Below are 17,292 nucleotides of genomic sequence, written 5' to 3' on the forward strand. Positions count from 1 at the left end.
TTTTCTACATTCATCAACGTTTCGGTAAGTGTAGTAATATCAGTTTTTCTGTAAAGACAAGAGCATTTATTTCGTTTATTTTGTTTCTTAGATTTCTACTGTTAGTGTAATATACCCTAAGTGTATTGTTATTTTAAGGCCTTTCTCTTTCCCTGATCATTTTGCCAATTTCTTTCTCCCACAAACACATACTTTTATTACCTCCTTCCTCCATATCAATTCCCATTCCACTGTCTACTAACAGATTAAACCCAAAGAAACGCCTCTAACCACTAGTTCCAACGAGTTTGCAACAACAACAACCCCAGCCCTCGATAGATGCACCATATCCCGAGCATACATTTCATTTCTTCCATAGAAATGTTCCCAGTTATCTATGATAGATATTACATTTGATTTGCAATATCTTTCCAGCCGGCAATTGATACCAAGTGCACTCGACAACCATTTCCAACTCCCTTTCTTGGAAAAATGCCACATATGATCGTGATTTCTCTCTTGCTCCTAACTAATTCTATGGCTGTTTTAAACCTCTGAATCAGTTCCTCACTCCTAACTCAACCAACATCATTTCCTCTTGATGTTGGTTGAGTTAGCTGACAGGTGGGAGTTGTCATCACCCAATGACAACATGATGACAGGTGTCATCACCCGAGCTGACAGGTGGGAGTTGTCACAAAGATATTATCACCTAATTATTTAAATGTCTCTGATTGATTTTTCTTAGTTTTTTGCAGTAATATTATTCAATAGTGTGTAGTGTGATAGATTTATATAATAAAATGTGTGAATCATTGCTATACTCAAAAGTATGGTGTTCATATTAGTGGTTCAATTATTATGTTCATAAAACAATAAACTAATAGTTTTGCAGTTATTACACTATATATACACACATTATATATAAGTATCTACATGTTTTGTTCACCACAACTGTACAACTTAGCTGATATAGTTAGTTCAGGTACTAAGATACGACGCTACACACACAGTCAGCTGGCGGCTGCCTCCTTCACTCATTAAAGGTCAGGGGCACTAATTTTCTCCCCCAACAATACTGTTTGGGGTGTTATTACACTATATACACACATTATATATAAGTATCTACATGTTGTATGCACCGTAACTGTACACCTAAGCTTGTAGGGTGCATAGTGGCCACCCTCTACACAGCTAGACAAGTCATGCAGACAACGTCACCTCCGTCACCAAAATGGCTCCTCCCAACATAATCCTTTTGCTGTTATTACCCTAATACACGCATTATATATAAGTAACTACATTTGTGTTCACCATAGAGAACTACTGAGCTGACATGGTGAATGCAGACAATAACAGGTGGCCACACAGTCAGTAAACGACGCTGTCTCCTTCCCTCAGCATCACTCCTCCCACAGTGCTAATTATCACAACAATCCTGCTATTATCACAATCCTGGTCATTTTGATCACAGTTAGGGGTCATCTGTAATATTGTCATTGCTAAATAATATCAGTTACCAATTTATTTTTACATTTTTCGGTGATGATGTAGCCACAAGCTGAACAGCAATGTTGTTAGCTCATGCTGCGTGCACCAGCCTTGGTTGCTCCAACAGTACCGTGGCTCTCACACCAGAGAAAATTGCCCACGATTTTTTTTAAACATGGTGTCTGTTTACAAGATCCCTGAAGAAGCTGATGTGAACCCCGTGTAGCCGTGGGCCATTTGCATCGTGCCTGGCACCCTATGATGTATATATATATATATATAATATATATATATATATATATATATATATATATATATATATATATATATATATATATATATATATATATATATATGCGAACAAGCCTGAATGGTCCCCAGGACAATATGCAACTGAAAACTCACACCCCAGAAGTGACTCGAACCCATACTCCCAGGAGCAACACAACTGGTATATACAAGACGCCTTAATCCACTTGACCATCACGACCGGACATAATGAGGTGATAGCCGAAGCTATTTGAACCACCCCACCGCCGGCACTCGGATGGTAATCTTGGGCATAGCATTTTACCAAATCACCTCATTCTTTGGGGCACACGTGAGGAACACAAATGCGAACAAGCCTGAATGGTCCCCAGGACAATATGCAACTGAAAACTCACACCCCAGAAGTGACTCGAACCCATACTCCCAGGAGTAACGCAACTGGTATGTACAAGACGCCTTAATCCACTTGACCATCACGACATCACATGGGGTGGTTCAAATAGCTTCGGCTATCACCTCATTATGTCCGGTCGTGATGGTCAAGTGGATTAAGGCGTCTTGTACATACCAGTTGCGTTGCTCCTGGGAGTATGGGTTTGAGTCACTTCTGGGGTGTTAGTTTTCAGTTGCATATTGTCCTGGGGACCATTCAGGCTTGTTCGCATTTGTGTTCCTCACGTGTGCCCCAAAGAATGAGGTGATTTGGTAAAATGCTATGCCCAAGATTACCATCTGAGTGCCGGCGGTGGGGTGGTTCAAATAGCTTCGGCTATCACCTCATTATGTCCGGTCGTGATGGTCAAGTGGATTAAGGCGTCTTGTACATACCAGTTGCGTTGCTCCTGGGAGTATGGGTTCGAGTCACTTCTGGGGTGTGAGTTTTCAGTTGCATATTGTCCTGGGGACCATTCAGGCTTGTTCGCATTTGTGTTCCTCACGTGTGCCCCAAAGAATGAGGTGATTTGGTAAAATGCTATGCCCAAGATTACCATCCGAGTGCCGGCGGTGGGGTGGTTCAAATAGCTTCGGCTATCACCTCATTATGTCCGGTCGTGATGGTCAAGTGGATTAAGGCGTCTTGTACATACCAGTTGCGTTGCTCCTGGGAGTATGGGTTCGAGTCACTTCTGGGGTGTGAGTTTTCAGTTATATATATATATATATATATATATATATATATATATATATATATATATATATATATATATATATATATATTATATATATATATATATATATATATATATATATATATATATATATATATATATATATAATATATTTTTTTTGTGTAATGACATTTTCAAATAAAGTTAGATAAATATACACACTTAACAAAAGAATAGGGGTGGTAGGAGAAGAAAATATCAAAGTGTTCAGTGAGGATCCACAAGGTCTTCTCTGAGTACTCTTTATTTTCTTCTCCGAGGCTATGGGTCCCTACACTTGCACCAGAGATGGTACCCCTTCTATATTTAAAAAAAAATATATATATATATATATATATATATATATATATATATATATATATATATATATATATATATATATATGCCATGGGCTCCGTGGGACATGTTACTCATGACGTATATATACGCCATGCGCAGTTCAATGGTTAAGGTCAGCAGAAGGCCATTTACTCATCAGTCTAAAACCTGAAGAAGCTTATGCATGCCAACAATCAATACTAATAAATCAAATTTGTCAGCTGAATATAAATCTCCAGCAACCAAGCATTAAGGAGAATTCATCTGACTATATAAATCGAAGATTGAACTTGGTACAATTAGTATTAGCCGAGATGTTTCTATGGGCTTCAGTGGATAGTCAGGGACCAGTAGCCTGAATCGCTACAAGTCACCACGACCAATGCCATTGCAGTCCCAGAACCATACTTTACTGTAGTAACGGACCACATTTAGTCCTTTAAGCAAAATAAAATGTAAAAAAAGATTTCTTCTCCTGCTAAACCTAAGTTTGAGAATACTCAGTTGCAAAACGGCAAAATTGTAATTCATAAACCTGCAGTTAAATCAACAGGGTTGACCACTGGCAAATATTGTTCTCATTGTAAGAGAATAGGTCATTTAGTAAGTTCTTGTTTTACTTTGCACCCTGAGTTAAGACCTACAGGTTTAATCATGAGAAAAGGATTGCAAGTTAATAATTCTAACTGTGTCACAGTCACTCTCCATTGGATGACTGAATTTAAACCTTTCTTAATTTCCCACAATGTTTTATCTGATGTTAGGACAAAGGATTCTAGTGAGTAGGTGTTACTTTTAGGAATTGTGGGTAGTGTCCAACAAGTATCTTTAATTAAATTTAGCCTTGAATCAACTTTTACGCCAGGTTGGTGCACTGCCGGAGAAAGTAAGCAGTTGTCTATTCCTAAGGTTGATAATATTGTGTGTAATATCGCCAATCGCCAAGTTGTAGGCACAGAGTTCCCTATTATGTTAACTAACTCTGAATGTGTACTGGCTCAACCAGATGCAGAGGATGGTGTCATTTACCATGCATGTGTTGTGACGAGGTCAGTGGGTTAGAAGAGTGATGTTAATCCTGCTACTACCAAGGTGGATGTTCCAAAAGCCAGAACCCTTTCAGACAGGGAGTGGGAGGTGGAACTTGTTGATTCATTTATGACTAGGTCAGATGACGAGAGTTAGTCTGGCACCTTGACCTCGATCTATACTAACCAAGTCAGAAGAGGAGGTCAGTGTACCAGTTACTTGCCCACTCACTCCAGTTGTTTTAGTCATTGACCTTGAGTAAGTTGCAGAGTACTGATCCTAGTTTATCTGGGTATTGTGCGGAAGCGGCTGCTACTGTAGATACATTGGAGGAAAGTATGGGTTTCCCCTTAGGACGATGGAGACCTAAAGGATGAGATTAGAATTCAACGTGTTGTCCCCAGTGATTATCGTGAGCAAGTCTTGTAAGCTGCACACGATGATCCTATGGGAGGTCACCAAGGTATCACTAGTATGTATCATAAAACATATAAATTCTTCTACTGGCCGAAATTGAAGAAAGATGTGGTCAGGTATTGTCACACCTCTCTAGTATGTCAAACTGTGAGTTAACCTAACCAGACTGTTCCGAGAGCACCATTGCAATCTATTGTTGTGCCAGAGGAGTCTTTTTCACATTTGATTATGGATTGTGTAGGTCCATTTACCCCAGAACTAGATCTGGCAATATGTTTATGTTTACCTTAATGTGTATGACTACTAGATTTCCAGAAGTTTATGCTCAATGTAATACTAAGACTAAAACACTTGTAAGGCACTTGGAATGGATTTTCTCATTATTTGGTATGTATTGCGTCATTCAGACAGATAATGATAGCAGTTTTTGCTCTGAAGTATTTAACACTTTTTGGGAATCTTTAGGGATCGAGCATAAATTCTCTAAACCGTATCATCCATGTTATGGTCCCCTGATATATGGGTAAGGTTTATGTGCCTTACAGTCGTATTAATTAATTAGTATTTGCGGCATTGCCAATATCAACTGTCAAGAGGTGAAAATAAACGACTGTTTCACAAACACATCATTATACTTCATGAAGAGGTAACAAAGAATAAAAAAACATAAACATATAAAATAAACACAGGTAGTCAAGAATAACCAGAACTCTTTACATCAAATAATGCGGTGTAATTACAAATAATAAGCACTGATTATTTGATTAATATTAAATGAATAAAGGTTATTCAAATAATGGTCCAACCAGATAGTTAGGTATGTTACCGATCAATAACAGGCAATATTGAATTCTCATAATTACAGGTCCACCTCATTCAACTTGACCCACACTACTGGCAAACACAATGCCTACCAAACGTCTCGTCTAAACATTACCAATTAACACCCACAAGAAAACTCTCAGATGCTCTGCTAGCCGAGAGCAATACTTATAAACATAATTAAAAATTAAAGAATATGAATTTAACTCTAATAAGGTGTAATTAAAAAATGTACATAAAAAAACAAATAATAATTACAGGGGTTTAATCATGGACTAAAATGATACAATGCAAACATCAGTGAAGATTTAAAATATGGGGCAGCCCCTTCCCCCTCCCCAACCCCACTAGATGCCACTGTCTCCATTCACATGAATAAACATGCAGTAACAACAAAGAAATATATAATACTGGCATACTTCAACATGCTACAGTTAACTCAGACAAAATATTCAGGAAAACAATAAGATGTACTATCAATTTTCAAATAACTGAGGAATGAACTTAGAAACAAAAATGCTTTATTATGGTCCATGTTAGAATGAAGAATAATGATTCGTAACAATCCGCAAAGTCAAGGTGGAGTTGAAAGTTTCCACCAAACTTTAAAACAGACGTTGAATACTAGAGGGGAGAATTCTCCCAGATATTGGGAAGAAATCCTACGTTTTGTCTTATTTGCAGCAAGGGAAGAGCTGCAAACTACCCTGAATCGTTCACCTTTTGATCTTGTTTTTGGACACCAGGTAAGAGATCCGTTAAAAATGCTTCATGAGAAAATGCTTAGGAATGTGTTAGTTAGGCAGATCGCAGATCCCTGAATGATGTGAGAAGTAAACTGTGTTGTACGAAAGAGTTGTCTTTACAGTATTTGTGAGAAGTTCGGTAGGTGATGAAGCAGCGACGTGATAAGAAATTCAAAGCAAAACTCAGGACTTTAAAGATTGGTGATGTGGTGTTAGTATTAAAACCTCGTATTGGGACTTCCATGTCCCACAAGGTTGAGGGATCGAACAAAGTTATTGAGAGACTGGGGAATCTTTCATATAAAGTGTGTAATACACAGCATTCCACACAGTCGATGACTGTGCACTTAAACCGGTTGAAGGCTTATTGCTGGCCAAATATTGTGGATTCTTTTCATCATGGAGAGTTAACACTTAAGGAAGAACTTAGTGTGGGGAAAATGTTAATTCATCTTGTTTCAATTTCAGTTCCAGAGAAGAGATGCTATGTTATTTGTAGGATGAGAAGCATGATGTCCAGGTCCTGTTAGGGACGTATTCCAGCCTGTTTGGGGAAGTACCTACTCAAACTCATCTCTTTGACCATCATGTCCAAATGCTCGATTCCACTTCAATCCGACTGCATCCTAATCGAGTGACTAGAGAAGAAACGTATCATCCAACAGGAAGTGGATTTTCTACTGCAACATAGATTTATTCCTCCAAGCCAAAGTTCTTGGAGGTCTCCTTGTTTGCTAGTTCTTTCTAAGAAATATCAGATACCATTAACTGAAAGAGCTAGTGAAGTACCAGATTTAATAACTTCTGATGGAACTTATGAATTTAATGTTATGTCATTTGGTTTAAAAAAATGCTTCTTCAACTTTTCAGAAGTTAATGAATACCTAGCTAAAAGTAGATCCAAATTGCAGAGCATATTTGTACAACATTGTAATTTATAGTAATTTTTGGGACGATCATAATTCAGGTTTACAGAAATTGTTTGAAGTGTTGTGGAGAAGGAATCACTTTTCCTTAAAAGAAATTAAGTTTTGGCTTGTAAGAAATTTGAAACTTACCTGTCAGGTAATACAGTAGTAGTGTTTACAGAGCATAATCGTCTAATTTTTATTAATTAGTTAAAGTGTAAAAACAGAGAATCCTATGATCGTTTTTAATTCTGCAGGAATTCAACTTAATGACTAAACATATTCCTGGTAGGTATAATGTGATTTTAAATGCTTTATACAGAGGAATCCAAACTGATATACCCTAATTTTGGAATATTGTCACATATTGTAGTGGTTTCCTTATGTTTTGTTTTTTGTGCATTCATCCGTAGTGGTTGAGTACTAACTACTGTACTTGTTTTTAGTAAAAAACATACAATCAATCTTCAATTTATTTTATTTTTCTTCTGGGAGAAGCAGGGATGTTATGAACCAGGTATTTACCTTATTCTCACTGATAATTACATATGCAGAATATTATATTCATCTCACCTCAGTTGTGATATACATGGTTATTTGCATATTGACTTTTTATGCAAACGTATTATATTATAGTATTGTCTTACAGTATATTGTACATTATAGTGTATTGTATCATATTGTATACGATGTGGTCATGAGCGGGCATGATAAGTGGACCTGTGCAGGATGTGTGAGGAGACGAAATTGATGGTGCAGATCACTGTTGCCAATTTTGTATTATGTTAAAGCATGTATTATTTTTCTTTGTGAAACTCTTTATTACTGAGTTATTTTCAAGATTGTACAATATATTACATACTTATGATTTTACCTGTTTATGAGTGATTACTTCCATATGTAGTGAGTTTGTTAATTAAGTTCAGATTTCTTGTTAGACTTGTCTAATCACAATGATTGAGAGAAGCGTCTGTGTGTGGGAGGAGTGCAGGGCGAGTCAGTAGCTGAGATGTGTTTGTTCTGGCTGGATGCATTCGTAGTTTAGTCTCTATGTTTTTTGTTATTGTACTTATTTGTTGATAAGTGTGTCTTAGAAGTCAAGTAATCATATTAAAAGCCAATTGTGCAGTTTTATTGAATCAGGAATCATTAGCCCGGAAGTGATTAATGTGCTATGAAATTATTTCTGATTTATTATTTTGTGTTACCCACACCCAGTAAACTGGTGTTGTTTACTGTCCCAATACCACAGTAGTGATGGTGATGGATGGTGGTACAGTGAACTTCAATGGCAGAACACCAACACAGTAATGATGGTCATGGATGGTGATACAATGAACTAGATTGGCAACACAACACCACAGAAGTTATGGTGGTGGCACAGTGAACTAGAGTGGTAACACAGCACTACAGTAGTAATGGGTGATGGTACAGTGAACTATAGTGGCAGCACAACACCACAGTCACCTCCCTGATGTTAATGTGGTTGACTGCTGCCCTCACCACATCCAGACCACTCACCACCACACCGAAGGCACATGGCAAATGAGAACCATCCTGCCAGTCCCTGGTGGTGATGACGAACTGAGCACTCTTAGTACTCCACCGCGGCCACCCACTCCAGACAGCTCCTGCCCGGCCTGACCACCGGTACTGCCCCTGGAGGTTAGGCAGCAGTGGGTCTCCCCCTGTACCATCATTACTCTCGTAGTCTCCGCCCAACACACGCTCCCCCGGCAGGCCCTTGTCCCCAACCCGCAACAGGTTAGTGTTGCGGTAGGTGTGGCCCCGCTGGCCCCTACACAACAACACAAACTGTCTGGCCAGCGGAGTGTCAGGGGTCAGCCGGATGATGACCCGTCCTCTCGTTGACCCCGCCCATCCCAGGTCAAGGAACGCCAGGGTGCACGAGGGGTCCAGTACGCCCACAACCTCACTCTCCTGCACAAAATTAATTAAAATCATTCTGATATCTGTATAATAGATTTATATCATGCTAGTTATCTAAACTCAGTAGTCAGTAATATCAGTAAAGTCAAGTGGGTGTAAAAAAATTACCTGGAGGGTGTAGGCGTGGACGGGCGTGGGCTGACGCAGGAGTGGGTGGAGGTAGAGCTGTCCGTCTTGTAGAGTTATTCTGGCGGAGCGGCGGCCATCTTGTTCGTCCTGGATGGCCAACACCCGGCCAGCCTCCACCAGCCTCTTGACGGGCTCCCTCATCCTGCGGAGGTCCTCAACCTGTGGACATTGTCAGCCCCATTAGCAGGGGAGGGGGTTGAAATTGTCAGCCCCATTAATTTGTGTGAACATTGTCTTCCCCATTATGAGCCATTTGTGATGCATGCAACCTGCATCAGTTCCTGCATCAGAGCAAATGGTAAATAGAATAAACAAAGCACTTCCATGGAGTAAAATGCTGTAACATTGGAGGAGAATAAAGAGGTAAAGAGGTATGTGAATAAAACGGACAAAAATTACGATCCGAAGTTGCTCTGAAGATTCTGATGAAGGATTTACAGGATCAACAAATATTACAAAACGAGTTTGTAAGCATGATACCGACAGCAAACCTGGAGAATCAGGAAGATGTAGGTGAGGGGGATCTCAAAAGCTCTGGAGACAGACCAAGAAGCGTTGGAGAAAGGGGTGAAAAATAATCTCATAAGAAACTTTAGTAAACCAGATGGTAAATTAGATCAGCAAAATATTGAGGAAATGATATAAAAGCTAATAGGCAAAGAGGACGATGTGAGCATTTCCCAGGTAGGGAGGGAAGGTAAGCCTGAAGCAAAATTGGTAAGCATAACCATCTTAAGTCTGGGGCATAGAGAGAAAATGCTCAAACGTACACATAATTAAATCGTCTGGATGATTACCTCACAGTGAAGAGACAAAAAAAAAAGATAGAACCGAGAGAGTAAAACTAAAGAAATTAAGAAACGCAGACCAAAATAAAATAGAAACGACTAGGGAAGGTGATGAAGATAGTGGGAGGAGGATAGGGCATAGTCCTTCACTCAACTCAGTGTGGCAGAACTAACCCTATACGTCTCCAGCGACAAGCAGGCACGAGGCCAAAGGAGCAACGTATGAAATAATAGTGTACAGAACACAGGAACTGGCCCCTATCCCCTCGGCCCCCTTCAAAACAATGTCAAGAGTTTAATTTGCTTCTACACTCACTAGGCCAGAACTAGTGAATAGATTTGATGCATCGTATGCGCCAAAATGATTGGAAATCCCATCATCACTATCATGTTCAGCGAAACATGGGAACGAGAAAAGACTATCAACAGGGTGAGTGAGGAACTTCAAAATACCTCCAGGAGGAAGTTAATAGTTCTAGACATATTATTATTATTATTATTATTATTATTATAATTCATTGTGTTGGGGACAGGCAGCTTGGGTGTAGGTCCCACACCCACCCCTCACCAAGGTCGAATCACTGACACCGCCCAGGATTCAACTCCATGACAAGCTGACTAACTCCTGAGTACCTACTTACTGCTGTACTGATGTATGAACAGAGACAATAGGTGATGAGAAATGCGCCCAACCATTCCGGAACTGGACCCCTTAATTTCAAACATTCCTCATAATATTGTAACTGGTGGAAGGCCTTGTGATCAGTGTATAACATTCCTCAGAATATTGTAACTGGTGGAAGGTTTTGTGGTCAGTGTATAACATTCCTCGGAATATGGTAACTGGTGGAAAGCCTTGTGGTCAGTGTATAACATTCCTCAGAATATTGTAACTGGTGGAAGGCCTTGGGGTCAGTGTATAACATTCCTCGGAACATTGTAACTGATGGAAGGCACTGTGTTCGGTGTATAACGGAAAAAAATGATAACGGTTAATAAGAGGATTCTGGAAAATTTCTCCAGTGAAGGAAACTTCGTTCACTGAAAGTTTCAGTTATATTGACTGTGAGAATAATATGAAAGTGATTTTATGGCTGGCCTATAATGCAAGGAACCATATGATGACTTAACCTGTTAAATGGTCAACTGGAAAGCAATATAACTGAAAGGAATGTCACTATCCAATGCCGTCAATCTACCCTATGAAAAGGAAAGAGGAATGTAAAAAAATTATAAACTTTCAGTTATTTGCTTCATGATCTCTCCAGTGATATCTTGAACTTTACTCATGATGTTGTTGGCTGAGTCTCCCAGGTGAACGGGACCTGCTGTGGTACCTGCCGCTGTGGTCATCATAATATCCAGGGCCTTCCTGATGGTCTCCTGCACCTGTCATTACCAACACAAACATTAATGGTGAAGGCTGAGAACACTGAATACTCACCACAGTGTACAGAAACTCCAAGATGAAAGTAGATTTCATTATAAGAAAATATTTCACTTGTTGGAGCAAATTGTTCTCGTATTATAAAGTGTAGTTTGATCTTGGTGGTTCTCTGCATCAAGTGTTTATACACAGACAAAACTATACTCAGTTGAGTGAGAACTATGTGACCTTCAGTACATACCTTCACTGAGGTATGCACAGTGTTGACATCCGGGAAGAGCGCCTGGCACTTCTGGGACCAATGTTGTACCTCCACATTGCACTTTTCAGCTGCGTCTATGATTGTGTCGGCGTTGTCTATAGCGTTGACTGTGTCAAGGTTCACCAACATGGCCTGCAGCCGAGTCTTCTCTTCCTCTCCCCGTGATGTCATAGCCACCACGCAGTCATCCTCCTGTTCTAAGAGCTTCATTACGGCCTTGTTCTGCTCTACCAGTCTCTCCTGGAGTTGAAGGTGTCGAGTCTTCCAGTCATTCAGCTGTCCCCGGTATTCACCCAGTTGGGACAGTACCTCCTCACACTCAATAATGACGCTGCTGATGCTGCTCTTCTGCTCCTTCACCACAGAACGCAACTTCTTCCTGGCGACTCCAGTTTGAGTTCCCATTGCCATAAGCTGGTGGTGTTTTAGTTTCCTAACAAAGGCCTCCATACCATAATTTATAGGGAACCGAGAAGCAGCCGAGGCACTGTGCTGGGTGCGGCAAATGGGACACGCCAGCTGACCATTCTTAATAGCTTTGTTAACACACTGGGAGCAGAATGTGTGCCCACACGGCACTGAGCGAGGCCGTACATCATCATCAAAACTGATAAGACAGACTGAACACTCCTCTGGCTTGTGGTAATCCTGTGGAAAACAGGGCATAGTTACGTTGATGTGTAAATAGATATTGGTATTGCATTTACAAATAAATGCTTTATTGCATTCTAGACCGGGTACCTGGCTGTGTCAGGGTTCTTCTCTACCTCCCCTCCTCACCTCTAGTAGTGTGTGTGAGTTCCTGGCGGAAACCAATTCTATTTGCTGACGACACAACCTTCATTTACTCCAGTTCTGACCCCCTTGCTTTAAATGCCACAGTAAATACTGAGCTAAATAAAGTCCACCTTTGGCTATTTGCCAACAAACTCACCCTTAACATTGACAAAATTTTCTATATTCTGTTTGGCAATAAAACCTCTAATCAAATAAATCTCAAAATAAACAATACCCAAATTTGAAACAAATTAGATGACAAATTCCTTGGCATTCTCATTGACCACAAGCTGAATTTCCAGGGCCACATTCTAAATATATCAAAAAAAGTTTCAAAAATTGTTGGTATTCTTTCTAAGATCAAATATTATGTACCCCGCCCTGCCCTGGTGACTCTCTATTACTCCCTCGTCTATCCATATCTCATCTATGGTATTTGTGCTTGGGGTTCTACTACCCAAAATCATTTACGTCCTCTAATTACTCAACACAAAGCTGCTATTAGGACAATATCCCACTCTGGCCCCAGACATCACTCGGTACCCCTACTCAAATCTCTGAATATGTTAGGTATTAAGTCACTGCACATTCTCTCATGTGTATTATACATATATAAAACGCTGAACTGTAATGTCAATCCTGACCTCAAAAGCTGCATTGAAGGTTGTAACAGAACCCATGACCACCACACCAGAAATAAATACAGTTTTTATATTCCTAGAGTACGACTTAATCAAACTAGAAATGCTCTACAAATCAAGGGACCCAGATTGTGGAATGACCTTCCCAACCATGTTAAAGACTGTACCTCTCTTAACCAGTTTAAGATAAAAACGAATCTATACCTAATAAATTCCCTGTAACCTACCTTACCCCTCTAATGTCATCCAATGTTTGTTTTATACAAGAGCGCTGTTTGTCGACAGAATTGTATTTGTGCTGCTTTTTCAGCTATGTTTTCATTCCATGTTTTCATTTTACTCTTTATGCTCAATTAGTATTAAGCTTTAGTCATTTAAGATTTTTATGCCCGAAACGCTCTGCGTAATAGTGGCTTTAGGCATTGTATGTACTAGCCCTAACTATAAATCCATCACTCTTTGTAAAATCCCTTTTATGTATGTACCTTACCTAAATAAACATTTTGATTTGAGGTCAGATAGCATTAAGAGAGTTATAACGCAATGAGACTCCGGCTGTTTTTAAGGGAGTTTTCTTTTTTGGGCTCATCCTCCTGCTCCCGGTTAACACGCCTTGCTCATGGTTATTCCGAACAGCCACAGGTTACTGAGAACACCCGTTATTAATGCCGACACCTTCACTAGATAGTGACAACACCATCACTAACACATTGACTGGGTAAAGACAACACCATCATTAATGCCCTCATCATGACTGGGTAAAGACAACACCATCATTAATGCCCTCATCATGACTGGGTAAAGACAACACCATCATTAATGCCCTCATCATGACTGGGTAAAGACAACACCATCATTAATGCCCTCATCATGACTGGGTAAAGACAGTAAAATAACTCCTTACCATTTTCAATGGGCAGCAGTTGTGTTTGTTATCGTCCTTGGTAGTCGAGCAGAGACTAGAAGCAGTATTACCTGTTAGGAGAAAAAACAAAATATGTATTTAAGGATCAGATAACTAAATGTTTTCCGCCAACCCCTAAAACTTTTGGGGAAAAATAAATAAAAGTAAATTTGTAGGCATGGTAAACTATTGTTGTTGAATTGTGGTGCGGCTGGAGTAAGGAGGGTGGGCATAACTAGGAGTCCTATCGTGGCCAAGTGGGTTAATGCAGAGGTCCGCGGCCGATCAGGCCTCCAACCCCAGGAAGCAGCCCGTGACTGCTGACTAACACCCAGGTACCTATTTTACTGCTAGGTAACAGGGGCATAGGGTTAAAGAAACTCTGCCCATTGTTTCTCGCCGGCGCCCGGGATCGAACCCAGGACCACAAGTCTAGCGTGCTGTCCGCTCGGCCGACCGGCTCCGAATCCCCCACTTCTTTTCCCTCATCCTCCCCACCATTCCCCACTCCTGCGTTTGATGTATTCCCTAATGTTCTGATTTTCCATCAGAAAATTGGGAACATCAAATGATCTGATGTTCCCATCAGTGAAATATAAGAAAATTGGTTAAAAAAATAAATGAAAAACAATGAAAAATAAAAAATAAACTACACTCACGAAATGAACGGTATGGTAAACAACACAGCTCAATTGTGTTGTTTACGCAATGCCAACGCAATGTCAAACAATAATTCAATCAAACTTTAAATTAATGGAAATCTATGAAAATTCAATTTGTCATTGCAATCGGAAACATGGAAATGGAATCGTAACATATTTAATATAGCGTGTGTGTTGCTCTTACATGCAACCGATGGTGCTGTTTTTTTTAAGAAAAATTTTACCTGTGATAGATGTGGCATCTATACATATAATAACAAAATTAATGGTATGGTAAATTCCGTTCATTTTGTTAAATTCCATTATTTATATGTTAATTTGTTAAATTCCGTTCATTTTAAAATGCAGCTCAATTCCAACGAAATGTCACAAAATAATTAAATCTAAATGAAAATAAATCGAAATCAATGAAAATTATATTTATCAATGCAATCGGAAACATTGAAATGGTATCTTAATATATGTAGTATAGAGTGTGTTATTACGTGCAACTGATGGTGCTGTTTAAAAAAAAGACATGTTCTTGCCTGTCACAGGTGTTGCATCTATATAGTATGAATACAAAAACACGTGCGTGTTCAAATGGAATGTTGTCAAAATTTCAAAGCAATCGGTGAAAGATCCCTTTCGCAATCGATTGCGGAAGGGATCTGGGAGTTATGATTAGTAAGAATTTAAAACAAAAGGATCAATGCATGAATGTTCGTAATAAGGCAAATAGGACACTGGGATTTATTAATCGAAGCGTTAGTAGCAAGACACCTGGTGTGGTTCTTCAGCTATATCTTGCTCTGGCCCCATTTAGATTATGCAGTTCAGTTTTGGTCGCCGTATTATAGAATGGATATAAATTCACTTGAATGTGTCCAGCGTAGGATGACTAAGTTAATTCCCCAAATTAGAAATTTTTCATATGATGAAAGATTAACAAAGCTTAAATTACATGCACTGGAAAGGCGAAGAGTTAGGGGAGACATGATAGAGGTTTACATGTGGATGAATGGACATAAAGGGAATATTATAGGTTATTAAAAGTATCAACACAAGACAGAACACGAAACAATAGGTACAAATTGGACTAGTTTGGATTTAGGAAGGACTTGGGTAAATACTGGTTCGGTAACAGGGTTGTTGATTTGTCGAACCAATTACCGAGTAACGTGGTGGAGGAGGGGTCCCTCGATTGTTTCAAGCGTGGGTTGGACATACATATGAGTGGGATTGGGTGGTTATAAATAGGAGCTGCCTCATATGGGCCAATAGGCCTTCTGCAATTACCTTTGTTCTTATGTTCTTATGTAATATAACCCAGAAATACATCCCATCCCATGTTGGAATCCCATAAATGAAAAAGCCGATGAAACTTCAAAATTGTCAACTTATCATCCAGTAATCCACAAAACAGTCCAACCCAGCCTAGGGTACATAAAAACCACACTCACCAAAAAACTCTCACACCTCAACAAAGCCCATCTACAACAAATAGTTGCAGAAGGTTTGCCTTGAAGGTTTCTGCAATATGGTATCTTCAGGCCACCAAGTTTTACCGTGATTGGTTGATTAGGATTAACACACAGAAACCACAATGGCATGATGCATCAAATGAACAAAATGATGTTCATTTGATGCATCACGCCATGTGATTTCTGTGTGTAATGAAGTAAGGGCGAAGAGGGAGAACGGCCTATTGACATAGCTCGAGTGCACTTTTTACCATGTCGTAGCTCAGTTGATTAAGGCAGCGTCTGGGATGCTCCCGGACGTAGGTTCGAATCCTCGTCACGGCCCTTGAGGATTTGTTTTATTAAGAATAAGCCAACCATAGGACCATAGGAGGCACGGGCATTAATAGCCGTAATGTTTTACCGTGTTGTTGTTGTTTTATGTAGTTTAAGATTTGCTTAAGTTAATTAATTAAACTGAGTGATACGCCTCTGTTCTGGGTGAACAGAGGCTTATCACTCTGTTTAATTAATTACTTCGTTTCCTAAGTGCGTGTCGAGTGTTACCACTGAGCCACGGGATCTACTGTTATACATATGCAGACGATGAGTCACAGTAACGTTGAAGATATGATAATCAAACCACACATCAGAAGATGGAGAAACGACGACGTTTCGGTCCATCATAATGGTCCATTAACACGACTTGATAATGGTTCAAGGTGGACCGAAACTTCATCGTTTCTTCATCTTGTGGTGTGTGGTTTGGTCATTATGCAAATACCCATACAAATATAAGCACAACCAAAGAGTTGGTTGTGCAGACTCACCCCATTGAAATGTGCAGGGTGTATAGTATTACCTAGATATTGAAGTAGATCGAAGCGTTCTTTCCTTTCCCGGACCCCTGTAAGACTGTTGATCACCACGGCCGAAGGTTCTCAACAGGGCGTGTGGTTTGAGGTCAGGTTGCCTCCAGAGTGGGCGTTGAGTATCCGGGAGTGGTATTTATTCCAGGGGCGAAAAGGAGGAGGGGTGCATTGATTGATTGATTGATTGATTGATAAAGATTAAGCCACCCAAGAGGTGGCACGGGCATGAATAGCCCGTAAGTGGTACAATTTTTTTTTCTCAGTATTCTGAGGTTGCATTTAACCATCAAGCTGTTATCGCGGGGGAGGATACTGCTTCACAGTCTTTA

At 39.8% G+C, this 17,292-nt stretch overlaps 1 protein-coding gene across 1 annotated transcript; it reads right to left on the reverse strand.

Moving 5' to 3' along the window:
* Positions 1-6,934: 6,934 nt before the first annotated feature.
* LOC138369242 (peptidyl-prolyl cis-trans isomerase-like) lies at positions 6,935-9,369 on the reverse strand. Its single transcript, XM_069332182.1, has 3 exons — positions 9,208-9,369; positions 8,653-9,090; positions 6,935-6,985 (listed from the first exon to the last, which is right to left on the reverse strand). The coding sequence occupies exons 1-3, from the start codon at positions 9,367-9,369 to the stop codon at positions 6,935-6,937; spliced, it is 651 nt and encodes a 216-aa protein (XP_069188283.1).
* Between the last annotated feature and the right edge of the window lie 7,923 nt (positions 9,370-17,292).

The sequence above is a fragment of the Procambarus clarkii genome, chromosome 27 (genome assembly GCF_040958095.1).
Source record: "Procambarus clarkii isolate CNS0578487 chromosome 27, FALCON_Pclarkii_2.0, whole genome shotgun sequence".
Lineage (NCBI taxonomy): Eukaryota > Metazoa > Arthropoda > Malacostraca > Decapoda > Cambaridae > Procambarus > Procambarus clarkii.

Coding starts and splice junctions, on each gene's coding strand:
- LOC138369242 (XM_069332182.1), bottom strand. CDS start 9,369: ATGAGGGAGCCCGTCAAGAGGCTGGTGGAGGCTGGCCGGGTGTTGGCC. Junction 9,091..9,207: donor TCCACGCCTACACCCTCCAG/GTAATTTTTTTA, acceptor AATTTTGTGCAG/GAGAGTGAGGTTGTGGGCGT. Junction 6,986..8,652: donor TGGTGAGTGGTCTGGATGTG/GTGAGGGCAGCA, acceptor GATATTTCTTAG/AAAGAACTAGCAAACAAGGA.